The sequence below is a fragment of the Callorhinus ursinus genome, unplaced genomic scaffold (assembly GCF_003265705.2).
Source record: "Callorhinus ursinus isolate GAN/ISIS: 27379988/994484 unplaced genomic scaffold, GSC_fseal_2.0 scaffold18, whole genome shotgun sequence".
Taxonomy (NCBI): domain Eukaryota; kingdom Metazoa; phylum Chordata; class Mammalia; order Carnivora; family Otariidae; genus Callorhinus; species Callorhinus ursinus.
The window spans coordinates 21,413,087-21,433,216 of record NW_027397080.1 but is presented as its reverse complement, the minus strand read 5'-3'; the positions used below and the strand labels follow the sequence as shown (position 1 = coordinate 21,433,216).

The following is a 20,130-nucleotide window of genomic DNA, read 5'->3' as shown; positions in this document are numbered from 1 at the left end:
GGGCAGGGAAAGAGGGGGCCAGAAGATGGGTTCCTCCTTGCAGAAAATTCAGGTATTGGGGGAAAGTGGAAGAAGGGGGCCATGCCTACCAGACAGGGTGACCAACCAGCCTGGTTTGCCCAGCACTGAGAAGTTTCCAGGGACACAGGGCTTTCCACATTAAAACTGGGACAGTTTTAAACTCTGCCATTATTGGACAGTGTGACCCTGGGCAGGTCCCTCAGCACCCAGGGACTGCCTTTCCTGTGAAAGGTAACTGGTCCAGTTCAGTTCTACAGGGTGCTTCAACTCTGCCAAGGGGCTGTAGTCCCATCGGCAGGTGCCAGGAGGACTGAGGGACAGTCAGAGCTGGGGAGGGGACCCAGGTGGAGGGAGCCCAGTGCCTTGGAGGCACTTCTGCCCTGGAAAGGCATCTTCCCCCAAGGAGCCCAGAGCTGCCCTGAGCCGTGCCAGCCTGGCACGGCCCCCTCTCGGGCTGGCAGGGTGGGGGCGGGGGAGGAGCAGCGCGCATGCCCGGCTGCCTGGGGGCTCGCAGCCGGCCAGGGCTCCTACCTGCAGGCCGTTTGGGTACACTTCACCCTCGGACAGCGAGTCCACCAGGTCCTCCTCGTCCAGCGTGGCCCGCTTGTAGGTCGACATCTGCAAAGCCAAGTGGAGCACGGACTCCCTCAGCGCCTCCATGGCTCTCGGGCGAATGGGGAGAATGGGGAAGCGGCCCCGGCGCCGCCGCGCGCCCCGCCCCGCCCGGGACACCGAGACCGGCCCACGGACCGGCCTGCGGCAGGGGAGGGGGGGTCCCGCCTTCCTCCGCCCCCTCCCTTCCCCCCCCCCCGCCATCCCGCTTATGCAACGCGACGCCTCACCCCCAGCGCCCGCAGCGCGGCCGCCACCCGCTCCGCATGCTGCGGCCCGCGACGCCTGGTCCCCACCGCCACTGCGGCCCGCGGCGCGACAGGCTGGCCGGGGCGGGCCGGACAACGCGCCACCTTCGCGGGCGGGGCCTGACCGGCGCGCGGTTGCCGGTTCCCTCCATGGCCCCACCGCCGAGACCCGACCCCGGGGTAGGTGGAGGCCCCCCACGGTGAGCCCCTAGCCGGCGGGAGGGGGTCTCGCAGCAGCCCCTCCTCCTGGGAAGCTCCACGTCTCCCTTCAGTTAGGGGGTTGGCAGATAGCAGGAGTCAAGGATTAGGAAGATGCCCCTAATTTGGACCACAACTGTCAAGAGAGAGGTTCCACCCGCCAGTGGCCCTTAGGTGCCTCGAGTAAGCCTCCCCATCGGAGCTAGAAAGATGGGGGGGAGGTGGAATAAAAAAGGCAGGTGTCTCTGTCTCCCCTCTCATTTCCCTCTTCCTCTAGCTCAGGGATTTTAAGCCAGAGAATTTCAGAAAATTCCAACGGCTTAGGGCTAGTCAAGAACCAGGAAGGTGACCCATCCCTCCACCTTCAGTCTCAGGAGGCAAGAGTCTCAAGCAGGCGCTCAGGTAGGAACTCTAGGTACCCAGCGCTCTGCCTCCCACCTCGGAGAAGTCTAACCCAGAAGTTTCCCGAAGGACCCTCCACTTCCAGTGAGACCTGGAATCCCCCTCATTTATACATTTTTCAGCTTCCCACAGTGCACGTCTGTTCATTCCCATATTTGGTTCCCATGGCCACACACGTGTGTGCAGGAACTGGCTCAGAGGGGCGGGGTGACTGCCTGGGGTCACAGCAACAGCTCCTGGAGGCCTCCTGCTTCTACGCTGGCCCTCTCAGGCCTTTACCAGTCTGCCCACCGCCCCTGCCTACCCTCACCTCGTGCCGCTCCCCACCTCACTCACTCAGGCCCCAACTTCTTCGGCCTTCACTCAGTTCCTCAGATTCTCAAGTTTCTGCCCTCCCTCAAGATCTTTACAGCTACTATCCCCTCTATCTGGAACATTCTTTCCTCGCCTCTACTCCTCCCATGGCCAGTTCCGGCTTCAGACCTCAGCTTAAATCGTCACCTCCTCCAGCGTCCTGACCACTCTAAGGAGCCCCTCAAATATTCTGTTACACACCCCATTTTTCCCCTTTAGGGTATTTACCGCAGCCTGTTGTTATTACTTTATTTTACCTTGATCCCACCCCTCCCACCCCGCAAGCATTATGAACTTCATCAGGGCTAGGACCTTGTTCGGCACAGAATCCCCATCACCTCGCATACTATTGGTGCTCAATAGTTCAAATCAATGGTGGAACGAGAGGAGGGGACGTGAAAATTACTCTGGGGCAGTGCCCTTAAGTCCGTGACAATCTAATTTTGAGATGCCCAAGGACAAAGGAAACATATTGAACAGGCACAGGCCTGGGGGAGGTGGGGCGCTTGGGGAGAATTTTAATTCTGGAGACTTCTGCCTCACTCCCAGCGGGTGGGGGTCGTCCCATTACCCACTGGAGACAGAGAGACAGAAGGTTTCCTCACGTCATGCTGAGTTACGGCTGGACTTTTTCTGAAACCAGGACGCTTGCTTACACTAAGTAACAGGTGTCAACCCCCCGAGGAAAAGACCCTTGAAAAAGAAGTTCAGTTCACCACACAGCTTCCCAGCCTGCACAGCAGCTACTGTTTCAGAAACACCTAGGGGTATGAGGCATTTGTCAGTTCTAGCACAGCCATCCTCCCATTTAAGCCTCGCGCCCTTCCCTCTGAGTATTATTGGCCCCTTTTACAGAGCCTGAAGCTGAGGCTCAGGCAGGTAACTTGCCTGGGCACAGAGGCAGTGGCTCCTCCTCCTTCGATCTCATTTCAGAGATCACCCCTTCTAGGAAGCTCTCCTCACCACCCTCCAGACAAGGAGGCTTCTTGTCCCCAGCTCAGTGTCCCCTCCCACCCAGGCCCCCACCCCATGCTTCCTTGTGTTGAAGCACACAGCACTCTAAATGGGAGGACCCTGAAGGCAGGGGCCAGGGCTCCTCAGGCCCTGTCTCCCGCAGGGCCAAGTCTGCAGCTGGAGCCTCCATGGGTGTTGGAGCAAAGACGGGAGGCAAGGGAGGGAGGCTGGAAGCCCATCCCGGGGGCCAAGGCCAGGCCACTGGTGCCGTCCATCCCACTGCAGCCTGTTTGTGGATAGATGATGAAGGAAGCTCACGTACCTCCCAAGCAGAAATCTGCTCAGACGGAGAGTTGTTTATTTTTCAGGGCACAAAAGACGAGGTGCCCCTCCTAAAACGCCTGCCTCGGGCTCTGCAGTGAACTGAACCCACCTGAGTCGCGGAAGCGGCTTGGCTGGCTCGGTGAGGAGCGCAGAGGCCCCAGTCCGTGAGTGAGTGCCACTCCAACAACAATGGCGGCCCTCTATCTGCACCCACCCGGAGCTGGAAGGGGTCTTCCATTCCCTGTCTTGTTGGGTCCCCATACCCACCTGGGGTCTCAGCCTCATCACTTCCATGTTACAGGAGAAGTGGGAGGGAGGTGCTGGGCAGGCAGGAAACCTGCTCTGTACTGCCTGACAAAATGTAGCTCTCCTGACCCCAAGACGTTCTGCCGGGCTCCCAGTGAGAAGACTGAGGATGAGGGAGGAGGCAGGACTCGACAGCCCGCCTCCTTCCCCCCCCCCCCCAGGTCACCTGGCTGGAGAGTGAGTGGCCCAGGAGGTGAATGCTTGCCCGCCTGACCTCATGCTGCTCCCTCCAAGTACCACAGCCGCACGGCTAGGAAGTGGCAGAGCTGGGCCTTGAACCGGGGGCCCGCACTCTTAGTCCTGTGCTCTTCGTGGAAGAGGGAGCTGCTTCTTCAGACGGGGCCCTCGGTCCAGGCACCGAGCTGGCTGGGCAGCCCACGTTCGTTCCTATCATCTTGTTTGCAGTGTGGGCTTCAGGGAAAGGAGAACACAGCTGCTTTGTGGCGAGTCTGCCCTGATCTGCTTGTTCCTCCCCTGGGCCCCTCAGAGGCTGATGCTCACGCGAAGGTGGAGACCGAGCTCGGAAAAGTGGGAACCACAGCTTGGCCCCCCGCCCCAGGCCTCCCGCGCTGCACAGAGAAGGTCGTATGAACCAGAGCGGCTGTGACAGTGCCGCATGGAAATCAAAGGCCTGGGGTGAACAGAAATGAGAAATATTAGAAACGCTCACATGTTTCTGACAACAAAGGCTCTGGCCCAGTGACACCCGGGTGTGATCCTATTTGCAGCGACTGCGTTAATCGCTCAGATGGTTCTCGCCGTAGGTTTGCCCAAAGCAGGGGTTCTTCAAGGAACCTTGGAGTGTGTCAGGCAGGAAGAGCAGTCCCGAGTGAAGTTCACAGGCCTGCGACTCCTTGGCTACACCCTCCAAGCTGTTTTCACGTTCTTTCCGAGCCTCTGCTCTGTCAGTTCCTGCCTCGGGGGCTCATGATTGGCTGGGATCTGTGAAGTACTTACAGGTCATCTCACACGCACTCACATTATGTGTCAGTCGGATACTGTTATTCAATAGGCACAACAACAGAGGGGGTAGAAGCTCTAGATCCGAGCCTCAGTTCAGATGCCCGTGGGCCCACTTCTCAGCTGTGTGACCATGTGCAAGTGATAGCCTCCCTGTGCCTCAGCTGTCTCATCTGGAAAATGGGGATGATAATCACTGTACCTCCCTCGAAGGACTGTTGTCATCCCTAAGGACACACAGCATGTGCTCACCAGGTGTTAGCTGTTCTTCTTCATTCCATCATTACTTATACACTGCAAGGCTCAAAAACCTTCCATTGATCCCCACCACCGAAAGAACTCTGAACTCCGCCCTCTCCAGGTCCATCCTCCATATGCCCCTCAGGTGTGTGGTCATCACCCCGACTCTTACCCAGCCCCGCAGGGGTCGACCACTCAATGGGAGCCCATGGAGTCCTTGATGCACGTCAGGCCTTGGTCCCCACCCCCGAGGGCCCAGCGGCTGATACCCTGTCTCCCAAGACTGGGCCCCCTCCTCACTACTGCTCTCCATCTCTGGCCTACCTCCGCCTCCATGAAGCCCTCCCTGCTTCCTTCCCTGGCACCTGCATTCTGTGCAGGCCTTGTCTGGGCATCTCCACGGCTGGCATGGAGAGGACCTGGGGGCTGGGCAACAATCTTCTTACTACTTTCCAGCCCTGGCACCCAGCGCAAAACCTGGCATATGGATAACTAGTTAACTTGTATCCCGGGTTTTCACAAGGGCATTAGTAGCTGTGATTTCAACAAAGAAGAAATAGTAGAGTTTAGTTGCTTGATGACAATCATGTAAAATCAAACAGAACAATTTCAGGCAAGGGACAAGATAGTAAAAGTATGGCTGCCACTCTTAAAGGCGATACCATGTGATGTTTATTATTACTATTATGTCATCTATTACATTGCTCGGTCTTTTAGAGGAGAAATTTCCATTTGATTAATTTCTTTTTAGATTTACCACAACATTCCTATTCTGATACCAGGAATCCTAGGAATTGGCCCAGATCCCTTTTTTCCTTGGCTGCCAGGAAACTGACAGCCAAATCAGACACTCATTTACGGGCACTTTCCTGGTCTTTATGTTCAGCCTTTTCCTTGTCCACATTTTTCAGTCTGTTTTCTCTGATCCTGATTTTCCATTTCGATTGCATATTATCTTATTGAATGAGTTTTGGTCATAACCCATCATGAATCCTTTGCAGAATAAAGTAAATTAGAAGCAACCTGTAGCAGGAACGCCCCTTCCCTCATCCACTCTCCGGGGAATGCAGTGTCAAGGTACTTATTCAGCACTGGGGGTGAGACAGTCAAGACAGACCTGGGCCCAATCCCAGGGTCCTGGGCCCCCATCATTTCCCCTCTGGGACTCCATTTTCCTCCTCTGGACAAAGGGTTGTTATAGACTATCTGGTATACAGCACTGCATCCCAGTGCTTCATACGTGCTTTTCTTTATTTTCCTCCACCACCTTTCCCATTTACTTCTGCCCTTATCCATATATTTTTTCTTCTATTTTTTATTTAAGGCGCCCCTACCCTTGCCCACATACCTGATCTTGGCCTTTGTTCAGCCACCACTGGCCTGATTCTAGCTGTGCTGCGTTGCTCAGGACAAAAATAACAGACTCCCTGCTGACCAAGGTCAACATCAACAGCATTAAGTCCAGGGAGAGGAGGTACTCTTGATAATGTGACAAAGAGTGGTACTTTACCTCTCTGGCCTTCCTTCTCAACACACGTTCCCCCAGCCTAATAAGGAGGAAAATGGTAGACAAATCCTGATGGAGAAGCATTCTACAAAATACCCGACAGTACTCCTCAAAGCTGTCAAGGTCGTCAAACAAGCCAAGTCTGAGAAACTGTCACAGCCAAGAGGTTTCAAGGAGACAGGACTATAAATGTAATGGGGTGTCCTAGATGGGATCCCAGAACAGCAAAGGGACATTAGGTAAAAGTGAAAGAAATCTGAATAAAGTATAGACTTCAGTTAGTAACAATGTATCAATATCAGCTCATTGATTTTGACAAATGTCCCATCTAAGATGTTAATAACAGGGGAAGCCAGGGGTGTGGTGTAAGGGAATTCTCTGAACTATCTTCTCAATAATGCTATAAATCTAAACTGTTCTACAATAAAACGTTTATTTTTTTAAAAACCACAACTGCTGCCCCCTAAAACATACACAGTGTTGTCCAGTATCGTCGACATGGACACAAGCCCAGCACCACCCAGTTCTCAAGGCTCTATCTTTTTTTTAAAAGAATTTATTTATTTATTTGAGAGAAAGTGAGTGAGAGAGAGAGAGAGCACGAGCGGGGGGAGGGGCAGAGGGAGAAGCAGACTCCCCGCTGAGCAAGGAGCCCGATGTGGGACTTGATCCCAGGACTACGGGATCAATACCTGAGCCTAAGGCAGATGCTTAACCGACTGAGCCACCGTGGCACCTCTATACTCTGATCTTCTTTGTGTCTCATGAACATGCCGTGGAATAAGCCCTGGGACCCCCATTTCATAGATGCAGAGACTGAGGCCGGAGAAAGGAAGCAGCTTGCCATCTGGCAGCAGAACTGGGGCTCGAACCCAGATCTTCCTGACCCTCTCAGGGCCTCTTCCTCTTTTCTTGGGCCACCTCCTTGAGACCTGGCTCCCATCCCTTGCCAGCCCATGAGTCAATCACCCCGGTCTGGACCAGAGAGTCCCAGGCCCAGCTCCCTTAATGGGCTGGCAGAGGAGACATGCCCACACATGCAGGGAGCTGGAAAACACTCCCCTACTTGGTCCACTGTTGACTCACCTGCCTGGGGGCCCTGGGAGGCATTGAGAGCCTTACCTAGTGCTGCCAATCAACTGCCTCAGTGCTGCTGAGGAGGCCAGCCCACGCCCAAGCCCCAGACCTGGCTAGCAACCTCCTCCCTACTCCCTGACCCGGGCCACACATTACACTGCTGACCACACCTCTCTCCACCCTCCCCCCCATGTGACAGCCTCTGTCACCTCTGCCCCTCAGGGGGGGTGTCCTAGGCTCTGCCCCTCCCCTCCTCCCCCTGGAAGCCTTCGGGGTTGGCCCCCTGACCCACTTGATCTCTGATTATCACCCCCCCCACCCCAGTCCCTCATCTCCCAGCTGGCTCCAAGCAGAACTTTCTAAACTAACTGATATGGTCCAGTCACTCTCCTCCTTCACACACTAGCTCCCTGGAACTGGCAGAAAAAAGCAGGAGCCTTGGCCCGGTTTCCAACCTCCCCTCCCTGCTGGGGTCTGGCTCCTGGCTCCTCTTGAGCTTCTCACTCACCAGTCCTCCCTCACATGCTCGAACCTCAGTCAAATATGAACCATTGGTCCCCCAGCTACACCGTGCTCGCTGCTGTCGGGCCTCTGCACATCCACTGCCCTCTGCCCGTGAGGCCTCTCCTCGCCTCCTTCCCCTGGCTAACTCTTCAGCTCAGATGCATCTTCCTCCAGGCAGCCTTCTCGGACTTCACTGTGACCTTTCCTCCCCAGCAGCATCCTGCATGACCTTCTAGCATCTCATCCCCACAGAGTGACTGGCAGCCAAGTGCAGCCATGGGACCCTGACAAAGTCATCCCGCTTCCTGTCTGGGCTTTGGTTTTCTTGTCTATCAGGTGGAGATGATAATGGTACTCACTCCATAGGGTCTTTACACAATCAAATAAAATAAGACACATAAAGTCCTCAGTCCAGTGCTTGCAGAGAAGCAGTGCCCAGGAAACGTTAGCGTGGGTGGCTGTGGGTTCAGAAAATGCGGGATCCCATCTTACTGGGAACGACAGAAGATGGGAAAGGAAGGAACAATTAGGAGGACCTAGAATATGCCAGGTGCTGGGCCTGGCGCTTGTCGGCACACAGTACCTCCTTGCCTCTTCCCTGCTGCATAGTACAAAACAGTTGTAACGCAGGAGGGTTAGTAACACGCCCAGAGTCATACACCCGGTAAGTAACAAAGCCCAGATGGCAGCCCAGGTGTACCAATGCCCGAAGCTTGTGGTTTTGCCATGACAACAAATAAGATGGCAGCCCCAGGCTGGTCCATCCTTCCCACTTTAGGCATCCCCTCCTGGCTGGGTTAAAGGGCCAGCTTACTCTGGTCTTCTCTAAGCACCAAGTTCAAAACAGACCCGAAAGCTGCAGCTGGCCTACGCTGTGCAGGATGACCAGTCTGCATTAAGTCCCAAGCTGAGGACACCACGTGTGCCTGAACAATTTGCTGATCTAATCACATAAAACTTAGGACAAAGTTAATCTGCCTCACTTGATATTTATGATGGTCATGCCTGAACTACCCCATAATTAGGCTCAGCCAGGAAGCAGTTCATGGAAATGGTTGTAATTAGTATTTGTGTTACGTAGGTGGGTAGTGAGGGCCAGGAAGAGGGGGGAGGAGGCAGGTGAGGCACGAAGCTTTGGGGACCCTTTGGACCCATGAACTGGGGGTGGCTGGGGACCCATGAACTGGGGGTGGCTGGGGCCCTCACCGTTTGTGCCAGACCCCATGCCAGTCAACTCATGCGGATGATCCCGTTTAACTTTCATGATGACTCTGTGATGTGGGCCCTGTTCTCACTTTTCTAAAGTGAGGAGACAGATTCAGAGAGGTCCATTCACTTGTCCAAGGTCACACAGCCAGTGAAGAACACGGCCAGGATTCACACAGGGTTGCCCGTCTCCCCACCTGGCCCCAGTGATGTCGTGAACAGCAGGCTTGGGCTTGGGCTGGGAGGCAGAAGATCTGCATTTTGGCTCCAGGTCCCACGCTGGTTTCCGCTGGGCCTTAGGGCAAGTGACTTCCCCTCTCCAGAACACAAACAGAAGGTGTGCCTGTCAGGCTGGGAGTGGCTGAAAGTGTGGACTTGGGAGCTAGGTTCCCTGGATTCTAATCTTGGGGAAAACCACTCCATCTGAGCCTCAGCGCCCTCGTCTGCACAACGGAGACAGTGGTGTGGCCCTCACAGGGGTGGGAGGGTTAAAACAAGTTAAAAAACTTAGAACACTGCCTGAATGTTATCATTTATGGGGGAAGTATGGGCTTTGACGGCAGTTTTTCCATCTGTAAAATGGGGAGGTAGTTGCTGGATTCAAACGGTGGTTCACAAGCACATATATTTTTAGTCCTATAAAGCCCTTTATATTACAAAGTTAACACGGCAACCCAAAATACAAAAGAGATGTAAGTGGAGCTGCCACTTAGGCACTCAATGACCCCACATCCTGACCCCAAACTGGCTTCCTCAAGGGTTCCAAGGAATGGAGTTTGAAAATCACTCCTTTACATTGCTTCCCGAAAACTGACGGCCCTAAAGCGAGGTGGATACTGAGACTGGGAGCCTGGGGCCGGGATGGTGCTTGCCCCACGGGGAGTTCACGGGGGCCTGCTGGCTGCCGCCATTCAAGCTGGACAATGGCCTCCCCAAGAAGTGGCTGAGGAGCCAGGGGAAGAGCACAGGACCCACATTCCAGCCTAGCCACGAGGCCTCGAGCAGGTTACGGCACCTGTCTGCCTCACAATAAGACACCGAATGGTGACACCGTTCTCATCTGGTGATATCAGGACAAAACTGAATCACAGGCATATAAAGCCTTGGTGAGTGTGAAGGCCTGCCCCAAATTAACGGTTTTTGCTTATTTCTAGCAGATTATTTTCTCTTCCTAAGAGCAAAGAGCGTGGAGCCAGACTACATGGGCTCAAGTCTCAAGTCCACCATGTACTGGCTGAGTCCCCAGCATTCAGTTACGGAGCCTGCTGCCTCCTGTGTAAGAGGACAACATAAAGGGCTCAGCGTAGTGCCTGGTACACAGCAAGCACTCAATAAGGGCTGGGGTTTGGGGCAACAAGAACTAAAGGCAAACTTGCTCCCTAGGGCCCTCATCCAGTGCAGACAGACACAGCTGAAGCGGGGTGAGTGACTCCTGATCCTCTAAAGCATGCGACTTCAGACACAGTAGTTGGGATTTTTTGGTGCTGGGCTCAAGTACGGATCAAGCTAGATGGGGGTCTGTCTGTCCTTTGACTTTAAAAGTCCAAGTCAATTCAATAGCTGTTTCCTGGAGGTTCTGTGGTGCCTGTTTGCGGAGCACCCATCCCCTGCCAGGCCCTCACCACAATCCTGCCAGATAAGCAGCACTCTCCCCACTTGACAGATGAGCAAACTGAGACTCACAGAGGTGCCGTGACCACCCCAAGGCCAGGCTGCCCCTTCACAATACATAGGATGTGCAGCCAGGCCCGGAGGGCTCCCCTGGTGTGAAGGCTGCCAGAGGGCTTGTGAGGGCCTAGGGTACCAGCCCACATTACTTGGGTCTTCGGGTGGGAGGTGGCGTCCTCGGAGTGAGGAGACCCAACCAGCATCATGGCTTACTCAGGAAACAACCTTAACCCTAGGGGAACCAGCAGCCTGAGAGGCTGGGCTCCCCAAAGCCCAGCCCCATGTCACCTCCTCCGAGAGGTCCTCCTTAACCTCATCCCTCCTCTGGCCGATGCCCACAGTCCTTCGCAGTGCACCAGAATGGCGCGAAGCACTCTACAGACATCACTCATTTACTCCTGTGACTTTCGGCGATGATCTCTACCTCTCTGGGCCTGGCTTCCTCATTGGTAAAATGAGGGATATATGATAACAACACATATTGCAGAGGTGGGTGGGAAGATCCAATTGGAAAAAACCAAACAGACTGGCAAATGCTCACTTAGCACTTCCTGCCAGCCTGGCTCAGTAACACAGCAGAGCCAGAGGGGAGAGGTGCCTGTCCCTGCCATTCCCCTGAGGCTGCTGGGACACATCCCTGCCAGGGACCACAGACCCTCTTTCCCCACAATGCCTGGTCCTGAGGGACACGGCCAAATGGAGCAGAAGGAGCACTGGAGTGGAAGACAGGAGTCTGGGTCTGGGTTCTGGCTGTACCCTCACTGGGCCCGTTTCCTCCTGGGCCACCTCCCCAAGGCAGGAGGGGGTGATAGAAACACAGCATTGTTTTTGCCTGATGATTCTTATCTTCTCCTGCCCAACCTTCTCTTATTAATCTGCTTGTCTGGATGAGGTGCAGCAGGGGGACTGGGGCTGGGGGCGCACCGGATGGAATGCTTCAGCCCCCAGCTCCCCCGGCAGCAGCACCCTGGCCTGGCCCTGGGCCCCTCTGGCTGATCCTTCCCTTCTCCCCTGCCCCCCTCCCGGGCCTGGGCTCTCCCCCTGCCAGGTTCCTGCTCCTTCTGCCCCCACTTGCCCAGTGCTCCCCCAAAGCCTCATCAGGCATCAGCCAGGCTCCTAGCCTCCCAACCCCACCCCTGGCTGCTTTCCCAGCACTTCCTACAATTAGGACTCCACCAACAGACAGCCGGGGTGTCTGAACTTGCACACTGCCCGTGCCAGGGCAGTCCCAGCGGGCGGGGCTGAGGCACGCTCTCACTGCCTGCTCAGGGTGGTGGTGCTCCAGGGAGCTGGCGAAGCTGCACCCCAAGTGGTGTGACCGACCCCTGCAGCCTCTCCGGCCACTCTCACTCCCAAGGGGAGGACGTGCAGGGGTTACGAGCATGGTCTCAGGAATCAGTCAGGGTTCAAAGCCCAGCCAAGTCCTGGCTCCATAACCTGGGGGAAGTCCCCTAATCCCTCTCTGGTGTAGCTTACTCATCTGTAAAATGGATTTATTAATAAGTTGTTAGGAGGATTAGATGACTTAATAACATCAAACGCTTAGAAGAGGACCTCCAACAAAAGAATCACTTAACAAATATCACTAGTATTATTGCCAACAGTCTGATTAGCCCAAGGCAGAATTCGCAAACTGGCAGCCCCACAGGTCAAGTCTGGCCCACAGATGTGAATTACTGGCCTGCAGTGCTGTACAAGGTTTTGAAATGCCCACTTTTAGGAGATTCTACATGAAGATCAGTATTTTCAGCTTTCCTCTGGAGCCGAGGAGGGGCTACCCGCGTGGGGACAGGCCACAAGTCCCCAGGGCCCCCCAGTCCTTCCACCCCACCCCCACTCCTCCTTGGCTCCTTCTTGCTGCAACCCAGGGTCAGCTGTCACTTGTCATCATGCTAGTGCTCTGGTTTTTATAACAAAGAGAAAAGAGAAGTATTTCTTGTCCCCTTGTCTTAGTCAAAGTGGGAAAATGATTCATGTGAGGCTGAAATAGGGCAAAACGAATCTATGGTGACAGAAATCACAACAGCAGTTGCCTCTGAGGATAGGACTTCCTGGAAAGAGGTAGGAGGGAACCTTCTGCGGGAATGGAAATGTTCTGGAAATGTCCCATATTTTGATTCCCTCTGTGTTTTCACACATGTCTGTGTTTGTCAAAAACCATCAAACTGTTTGCTTCTGGCCATGCATTTCACTGGACGTAACTTACACCTCGATAAGAAAAAAAGAAGCTGAAACTGAAAGATGGGTCAGGAGGGTCTCATGTTTCAAAGAAAACGGTGACTAACTCCTTCTCGGGTGTGAAGAGATCGCCTGTGAGTTGAATATACTGGCAAAGAAGAGAGCCTGAGGTGCCCCTGGGAAATCGACCCGCTTCCCCTGCTCACATGTGAGTTGGAGACCTACAGTCTGAGACCATGATTGATCTTCAAAGAACTGCACAATGGCCACTAGTCGCATGTGGCTACTGAAATTAAAATTAATTAAAATTAAATTAAAATTAAAAATTCAATTCCTCGGGGCGCCTGGGCGGCTCGGTCAGTTGGGTTCGTCTGACTTCAGCTCAGGTCATGATCCCAAGGTCCTGGGATTGAGTCCCGCACTGGGCTCCCTGCTCAGCGGGGAGCCTGCTTCTCCCTCTCCCTCTGCCTGCCGCTCCCCCTCCTTGTGCTCTCTCTCTCTGTCAAATAAATAAATAAAATCTTGAAAAAAAATTCAATTCCTCATTTGCACTAGCCACATTTCAAGTGCTCACCAGCCACATACGGCTCACGGACGGCACAGATACAGAACATCTGCCTATCACAGCAAGTTCTATCGAATGGCCCGGGCGTATGCTCTCGCTACAAAGCCCGGCTCCCTTCTGGATCACCCGCCGGGGCAGATACCACAATCACGGCTGCGCCTGACACAGACGAGGTGCTCAGTATCATAAGCTGAATGAATGAATGCAGGGAGAAGCAGCACACAGCGCAGCCTCGGTTTGAGACCTGACTCTGGTCCTTGCCAGCTGTGGGGCCCTCCAGCGAATCTCCCCTCTGAGCCTTGGTGTGGTCAGTAGAGATGACTGCATGGCTCTCTCTCCCTCCCTCTCAGGCCCAGGCACATAAAGCAGTGTCCTCACGGGTGCTCAGAGTGCCAGTGTCCAAGAAAAGGCCTGCAGGGGAACGGATGTAGAACAGGTAGGAGGCATGGGAGTGGTGGGAGGGGCCCCTGGGGGCGGTTCTGTTTGTGAGAGTAGCTTCTGAAACTGGGGGAGGGGTGGCAGTGCTGGGCCCAACTCTGCGGGTTCAGGAGGGAGGGCTGCTGAGCACAGGGAAAAATCTACGTTGGCCCCCATGCCCGGCCGCCAGAATTTGAGCTGAGAAACAGTATCAGACACACACAAACACCGCTGTGGTCACGGCGGCTGGGACAGGGAGCCACCTCGCTCCCCAGAGACCCCTCTGTCCTGCAGGGTGTGGACCCCCATCGGGGCAGGTCAGGATGGGGGCACCTTGCTCAGGGCCCAGCCCTGTCTTCCCAGCACCCAACCTTCTCCATCTCCAACCACACAGAGCCTTTTAGAAGAGGGGGATGTCAGGGCTCATCGATCTGTTTGTTCACTCATTCAAATATTTATTCGGCACCTATTGTGTGCCAGGAAATGAGCTCCACGCTTGACACACATCACTGAACAAGACAAAGTCCTTGTCTCAGGAGCTTGACTTTTAATCGGTAAGACCAACAATAAACAATGTTGCTAAGAGTTATCATAATAACAACATCTGGGTGCCTGGGTGGCTCAGTTGGTTAAGCATCTGCCTTTGGCTCAGGTCATGGTCCCAGGGTCCTGGGATCGAGGCCCGCATCGGGCTCCCTGCTCAGTGGGGAGCCTGCTTCTCCCTCTCCCTCTGCCCCTCCTCCCCGCTTGTGCTGTCTCTCACTCTCAAATAAATGAAATCTTAAAATAATAATAATAATAACGGCATCTAACATTTATTGAGTACTTACTGTGTGATGAGCACAAGTGCTTTTTATTTTTTATTTTTTAAAGATTTTATTTATTTATTTGACAGAGAGAGACACAGGGAGAGAGGGAACACAAGCAGGGGGAGTGGGAGAGGGAGAAGCAGGCTTCCTGCCGAGCGGGGAGCCCGATGTGGAGCTCGATCCCAGGACCCTGGGATCATGACCTGAGCCGAAGGCAGACACTTAGCGACTGAGCCACCCAGGCGCCCCACAAGTGCTTTTTAATGCATTTCGTATTTAATCCTTACAAAAATAATGTGTTATTATTGACCCCATTTTACAGGTGAAGAAACTGAGGCACAGAGAGCTTATGGCCAAGATCATGCAGCTCTGAGTGTTGGCGTTTGGGATTCGAACGCAGGGAATCTGACTCTAGTCTCTAACCCTAGCCAGTACCCTGTAGGCTCATTGCAGAGACTGCCTCACTGTGTCATAAAGAAAGTATAGGAGGGCAGTGGTGGGTGGTGGGGTAGTGAACTCCTGGGGAGGAGTGGAAGAAGGCCTCTGTGAGCAGGTGACATGTACACTGAAACCAGAAATGACAGGTGTCAGCTGTCAGAAGGTCATTTCAGGCAGAGAGAACAGCAAGACCAAAGCCCCAGAGGCAGGACCAAGCGTAGTGTGCAAGGAGCAGGAAGAAGGGCAGTGTGGCTGGAGGGGAGTGAGCCTTGTCTGAACCCCACCCCATCCCCATTCTACAGATAAATTAACTGAGGTCCCAAGAGGAGGCTCCCTGAGTAAGCTGAGTCAGGGGCTGAGCCAGGACCAGAAGCCAGGCCTCTGGAATCTCAGTCCAGTGCTCCTTCCAAAGCCCCACATGCCTTTGCCATGACTGCTAAGGGCTAGGTAGTGAGCACCGAGCCAGCTTGGGCCTAGGATGGCCATGGGCAGCTGATGGCCCAGTATCTCCCTGCACCCAGACCCTCCCCTTCCTTTTGGGTCCGGTGCGTCAGCTCCTGGGCCACTCGCTGCTCAGGACCCCTGCCCACATTTCTGCAGCCGGGGCCAGGCAACACTGGCTGCCCCACTTTACGTCCCCCAGTGGGGGCTCGCTCCCCTTAATTCACTTTTCTCTTCACGGCAACTCTGAGGGGTCGGAGTCAGGGTCTCCAACGTCCCGGGTGGGAACGCAGATTTTGAGGTCGGACACATTCAGCTCAGCTGTTGGGGAACTGTGACGTTGAACGAGTCATGCCACCTCTCGGAGCCTAGTGGCTTCCTTGCTGGGCTGTTAGGAGTGGTCAGTGAGACACTGTGGGAAGTGCCATGCCCAGTGGATGCCACAGAGTAAATGCTTTGTAAAAGGCAGCATTCAAACATCATCACGACACCTGTGGGCGGGAGAGTGCCGGGAGCATGGGGGCACCTTGCATCCTAGGAGCCATTCTGGTCACCGTCCCCGCTAGCTCTGGGGCTCCAGTTCTAGAGCAGAGTGTTGCATGCTTTGACCCCCTGAGGAAAACAACTGAGGGCTGGAAGTGGGAGCTCTTCTCCACCAGCCCAGCCCAGCCCTGCTCCGATGGTGGTACCCCCTCCAGCCAGGAGACCAGGTGGTCAGGTACAGGGGAAAGGCGCCCCCCACCCCTCCCAGCCTGAGCCTGACTTGAGCATCCTCGTGAGACAGAGATCTGGGAGGAAGATCTTGGCTCAGAAAGAGGAGGAGCCTGGCTCACTGTTTTCCTAATAGCCCAAAGGGTCATGTCCCTTTCTGGTTCCCCCCAGAAGGTCCAAAACGGGTCACCTGTGGAAACCTCCCTGCCCCACTTGTGCACGGAACCATAACCCAGCTTCAGCCACTCACATGGGAACTGCCGTCCTTCCCCTAGAGCACACCTTCTACTTCTCTACTTCTCTACCTCCGGACCTTTGCTTATGCTGTCTTCTCCGCCTGGAGAACCTAGCTCCCTGCTCGACTCGCAGAGGCCTAGCCTTTTTTTTTGAGGTTCAGCCTCAGCTGAAATGGCTCCTTCTTGGGCACTTTACTTTTACAAGCATTTCTGGAGGCTCTCAGGACTGGCTGGCCTCCTTTCTCACGTATCCTGCCAGGGCTGGACACGGGAGCAGTCAGAAACCTTAATCTCCTTCGTCCCCTGCCCCAGACACCACTCGTGTAGGATTCCCAGGGGCTGCTGGGCTCCTCCCTTGGAGGAATGGAAAAGCACTCTCATTGGGCAAAAATTCCTTCTGTGAATTGGAGATAAGATGAGGAAAGGTGTCCTGTGGGAAGGGCCAGGAGACCTGAGCTCTGGTGTGTGTTCCAGAAGCCCTAGGTCAGGGATGAGGCTGAAGCGGCAGGAGTGAGGCTGTCCAGAGCCTGTCAAGGACCTAGGAAATGTGGCTCTGAGACCTCGGACAAGTCACTTAGCCTCAGCCTCCTCGTTTGAAAATGGGGCTGATACTCCCCACCTCTGTTAAATAGAAGGGAAAAGCCCTTGGCACACGGGAGGTGCTGGGGCCTGAGGCAAGCTGGAGCCATGGACTGATGCAGACAATCCCCAGGGATCCCCAGGGCTGCACTGCCGCTCCTCTTCCTGCCACCCAGGGCCTCCCCTGTCAGGAGCAGCTTTAAAACTCTCCAGTACTTGGGCTGGAAGCCAGAGCTTCTTTTCTTTTCTTTTTTTTTTTTAAGATTTCATTTATTTATTTGACAGAGAGAGTGATAGCGAGAGCAGGAACACAAGCAGGGGGAGTGAGAGAGGGAGAAGCAGGCTCTCCGCAGAGCAGGGAGCCCGATGCGGGGCTCGATCCCAGGACCCTGGGATCATGGCCTGAGCCGAAGGCAGACGCTCAACGACTGAGCCACCCAGGCGCCCGAAGCCAGAGCTTCTTCACGTTGCTGACCTCTCGCCAAGGGCTTAGCCAGACCCAGCTGGAGCCTGTCATTCACTGTTTCTGAAAGTTATCATAGCTGGAGAAAATGTAGGCCAGCAGGGTGCCTGACAGGAGCCTGGCCTTACCTCCTGGCTAGTGGGGACTGGAACTGGGCCAGAGGGGTACCCACTGCCTCTGAGAGAAGCCACGGGACCCTCCTGCTCTCCCCTGCCCATCCCCCAGGCCCCACTGGGGCTCTGGGGTTCTGGGGCCACATCTCGGGCCTGGGCCTGTCTCATCCCCACTGGGGCACGAAGCACAGAGTTCCACAGAAAGAACTCTGGGCTGGGTTGGGGCAGGTGGTGGGGTGGTCACTCCTACTCTGCGGTTAAGAAAATAAACTCTAGTGCCAAGCTGCTTGGGTTCAAATTCTGGCTCTGTTATTTACCAACTATGTGACCTTGAGCAAGTTACTCCACCTCGCTGGGCCTCTGCTTTCTCACCTGTAAAGTGGTGAAGTAATAGTACCTACCTCACTGGGTGGTTAGAAGGATGCAATTCGTTCTTTGTGAAGTGTTCACAACAGCGCCTGGCACCCAGTTACCACTGGATTGGTTAGCTGAATCGGTGGGTGGATGGATGGATGGGCTGATCCACCCAGGCTCGGCCCCGTGGCTCACGAGGCCCTTTAACATCTGTGCGGACATCATTATCTGCCGCCCCCCAGGCAGGTCGTGATCACAACTCTCCCACCGGCTTCCTTTGCCTGGCAAAACCTTGCCACTGCTGTTTGTCCCCAAAACTCCTTCAACACCTAGTTCAAATGCCACCTCCCCTCTGAAACCTCCTTGGTCAAGACCCTCAGGGTTGTAAGTGACAGAAACCCAGCTCCCGCTTGGGTTTATAACAAAGCAAACGCTTCCACTGCATGAAGGGGAGGGAGGGCCGGGCCTGAGACAGGAAGAGATCCAGGAGCTCAGAGGAGGCTCTTGGGTTCTCTCCCCTCTCTCTCCTTCCCTTTGTGTTACCCTCGTTCTCACCTCCTGGGTTTAGACTGGGCCAGGCTTACCTCCTGGCAGCTGACAGCCCTAGAGAAAAGAACCCTTCTTTCTCCCTGTGTTGAAATATAGTCCTAGGGGGGCTTCTGGGGGGCTCAGTCGGTTAAGCGTCTGCCTTCGGCTCAGGTCATGATCCCGGGGTCCTGGGATCGAGCACTCCCCTTCCCCCACTCCCCCAGACCCCCACCCCAGGGTCCGGGCTCCCTGCTCAGCGGGGAGCCTGCTTCTCCTTCTCCCTTGACCCCTCCCCCTGCTCATGCTCTCTCTCTCTCTTGCAAATTCTCTCTCTCTCAAAAAAGATATTATTTATTTATTTGAGAGAGAGAGAGACACAGCGAGAGAGGGAACACAAGCAGGGGGAGCGGGAGAGGGAGAAGCAGGCCCCCCGCCGAGCAGGGAGCCCGATGAGGGGCTCAATCCCAGCGCCCTGGGATCATGACCTGAGCTGAAGGCAGACGCTTAACAACTGAGCCACCCCGGCCTCCCTAAATAAATAACATCTTGAAAAAATATATATATATAGTCCTAGTGAACAACTCTGATGGGCCAGGCCTGGCTCATATGTCCTCCCTGTGAAGAGGCAAAGGCAAGGTCCTGGAATGTGCACCCAGCTACTCCCAAAGGGAAGCGGTGCCAGCAGCAAGAGAGGGAAGAGAGCTGGATAGACACAAATCTGTGCCCACACCATCCCCCTGACACCCTGGCTCTGCACGCTTTCCTTCCCCTCTGCTCCCACAGCACCCTGCACACACCCCCGACCAATCCCACCACGCAACCGGATGACTTGGCACTGCACACATGGCTGTCCCACCCACTGGACCAGGCAGTCTTAAAGGGCAAGGCTCCTGTCATTTTGGCCTCCCAGCACTCAGCTCTGGTCCCTGGAGATAAACCGCTTTCAACAAATGAGGAAAACAACGTTGACAAGAAGTAGGGGCAGGGGGCGCCTGGGTTGCGCTGTTGGTTGAGCGTCTGACTCTTGGTCTCTGCTCAGGTCATGATCTCAGGGAGGGTCCAAGGATCGAGCCCTGCGTTGGGCTCTGTACTCAGCGGGGAGTCTGCTTGAGATTCTCTCTCCCTCTGCCCCTCCTGCACATGCTGTCTCTGTCTCTCTCAGATAAATAAATCTTAAAAAAGAAAGGAAAGAAAGGAAAGGAAGAAAGGAAGAAAGAAAGAAAAAGAAAGAAAGAAAGAAAGAAAGAAAGAAAGAAAGAAAGAAAGAAAGAAAGAAAGAAATCACTTTCTAAAAAAAAAAAAAGAGTAGAGGCGGTTGCCCAAGGGGCCAACCAGGAACCAGGATAAGAATCTTAGTCTGGGCCCTTTGGATCCCACCCTGAGCCCACCCAGACCCTCTGCCCACAATCGTCAAAATCATCTTTAAAAAAAACCTCCTTGAAATTTTATTCAAGCTGTCCAAGTGAAAAAAAGGTGATAGATCTTCTCCCCCTCTTTGGAACTGCCTTTTTGGGGAAATGGGTGATAGGGACATTTGAGCTGAGTTCACTAAGCTACAGTTCAGAGTTGAGAGCCTCTGTACGTTTGGAAAAGAAAGCTTATCATAGGGTTGTGTGTTGGTAAAGGGATGTAGTTTTAGTTCTCACTGTTTTACAAAAGAATGTATTCCCCAGGAGTTCCGAGGAAAGCTTTGACAATCCCCAAGGGGCAATTAGGT

At 54.4% G+C, this 20,130-nt stretch overlaps 1 protein-coding gene across 8 annotated transcripts in view; it reads right to left on the bottom strand.

Moving 5' to 3' along the window:
• ECE1 (endothelin converting enzyme 1) overlaps positions 1 to 20,130 on the bottom strand; it is a 113,551-nt gene that overhangs the window by 58,519 nt on the left and 34,902 nt on the right. For 3 of the 8 annotated variants that reach the window (XR_003205090.2, XR_003205089.2, XM_025855653.2), the window contains exon 1: positions 553 to 713. Coding sequence is in view for 6 of the 8 variants with exons in the window: in XM_025855653.2 (XP_025711438.1) it covers positions 553 to 681 (129 nt within the window). In the remaining 2 variants the exon portion in view is untranslated. Of the gene's footprint in view, positions 1 to 552; positions 714 to 863; positions 1,071 to 20,130 lie in introns of those variants that run through there. The other 5 variants (XM_025855654.2, XM_073903238.1, XM_025855655.2 and 2 more) reach the window with 4 other exon arrangements.